Here is a 1817-nt window from a genome sequence, read left to right on the forward strand (position 1 = left end):
ACGAAAGCAGCGAATAGAAAAGCTAAAAGTTAGGGGTCTATTTTTCTACATTACATTGGTATCATCAAAATCCTAATACAAGGTTCCTAACAATTTCCCCCTTTTTGATGATGCCAAAACCTATGCCCTTCTTGTAAGACTGAAAAGGATTCCATAAAGAATATTTCTATTATAAAAGCAGCCTTACTTGAGAGTGTACAAGTCCTTTCTAGGATAAAAGCATTTAACAAATAAGACAAAGACAAATAACTCAGACAAGTGACATGAGATGTGTAACAATGAGAGTTTCATATATAAGATAGTGAAGATTACAAAAACTTTATGATGAAAACAACAGAACGAAAGATATCTTACATTTCTAAGAGCTTTGACTTCTGTTGAGCAGCTTCCTTAAGTTCTTTGTCGTCCTTTTCTTTTTGTTGCTTGAGCATCCTTTTAAGATCTATTCCCTCATTGATCTTTTTCCTGAAAACCTTGATTGGATTTGTCCTGATAAGCTCTTCATGTTCTCCTTTGATGTTCGGGCTTGTGTAATTGTTATAGACTTCACAAATGTTTCTTCCTTCATGCCTTCTTGATAACTCTTTCATGACTCTTTGTGCACTTTGAAAGCTGCATTGTGAATAACATTCTGTGGAGAGTCTTTGGTTACACTAGAAAGATCTTCAATGAGATTCCTGATCCTTTCCCTTTCCATTGCTTCATCCTCTCTTCTTTTAATTTCTTCATCGTGTTTCTTCCACAGCTCTCTGTTTTCTCTTTTGATCCTTTCGTTTTGGGTGCTAATGTGATCTTGCCTTGTATGGTTGTCCCTTATTTTAAGCCAGATAGGAACATTGCAACCCTCAAAACGTTTGCCACTTCCTTCTTTGTATGGAACAAAGTCCACAAAGTTTCCTATGTCATCCATAGTTACTTTGTTGTTCTTCATGAGTCTTTGTCTTAGATTCGTCTGTTCTCTCTTGGATAAACCCACGAAGATGTATTTGGCTTCAGAACCGAAAGATTGGCGAGGCTTAATTGATTTGGATTGGTATCGACCATGGTATCTTGACTTCGAGGAATGGTAACCACGAGACCTTGAAGGAGGATGGGATGGATTTGTGTTTCTTCGGCCAGAGTCTCTTGGTGTCCGAGAAGGCGAGTGTCTTGCTTCTGGAGACTGATCTTTTGGTGTCCGAGAAGGCGAGTGTCTTGCTTCTGGAAACTGATCTTTCGTGTTATCTCTCGGATCTCTCGGATGACCATCATCCTTATCCTTGTCATCATTTCTCTTTTCCCCCTTTTTGGCATTATCAGCACGTGGTAGGAGGGACAAAGGAGATCTTATTGACTGCAACCAAGATATCCTGGGCATACCCGAGAAGTTGAAGAGCATATTCTCCCAGTTGGTATGCATTGTCTTGATAAGTATCAATCTTGGTACATGCTAGGTCGACACGCTCTTTAAGGCTAAAATGAGATTGTTTGAGCTCGTGTTGTTATCGTGCAACTTTGTTCATAGTGGTGTCCAGTTCATGAAGTCTCTTAGCTATTCGCTCAAGAAACTTGTGATCAGATTGAGCTTGTTGAGACGGTTAAGGTTGTTCTTGAGGTGGAGGTGGAGGTTGAGATTGGGCAGCCATCAAAAGATCTACCTTCTTGCATAGATCATCTAAGACTTTCGTGTCCTTTTGCCGTAAAGCGAGATATTGCACATGGATGGTTTCGGCTGAATGGACAGTTTTTCTCATGAGGTTCATGATAGTTCGTGGAGACTCTGCAGTAGACTCTTCTTCAATGTTTGTTGGTGTTGTTCCCATTTGTTCATCTTGATG

At 39.8% G+C, this 1817-nt stretch overlaps 1 protein-coding gene across 1 annotated transcript; it reads right to left on the bottom strand.

The window, feature by feature from the left end:
• Positions 1–586: 586 nt before the first annotated feature.
• Positions 587–1399, bottom strand: LOC109174402. The gene has a single exon (XM_019323640.1). It carries the CDS (start codon positions 1397–1399, stop codon positions 587–589), a length of 813 nt encoding a protein of 270 aa, XP_019179185.1.
• Positions 1400–1817: the final 418 nt, after the last annotated feature.

This window comes from Ipomoea nil, unplaced genomic scaffold (assembly GCF_001879475.1).
Source record: "Ipomoea nil cultivar Tokyo-kokei standard unplaced genomic scaffold, Asagao_1.1 scaffold0642, whole genome shotgun sequence".
Classification (NCBI taxonomy): domain Eukaryota; kingdom Viridiplantae; phylum Streptophyta; class Magnoliopsida; order Solanales; family Convolvulaceae; genus Ipomoea; species Ipomoea nil.

Excerpts from the sequence above, each read along its gene's own strand:
- LOC109174402 (XM_019323640.1), bottom strand. The coding sequence starts at position 1,399 with ATGCATACCAACTGGGAGAATATGCTCTTCAACTTCTCGGGTATGCCC.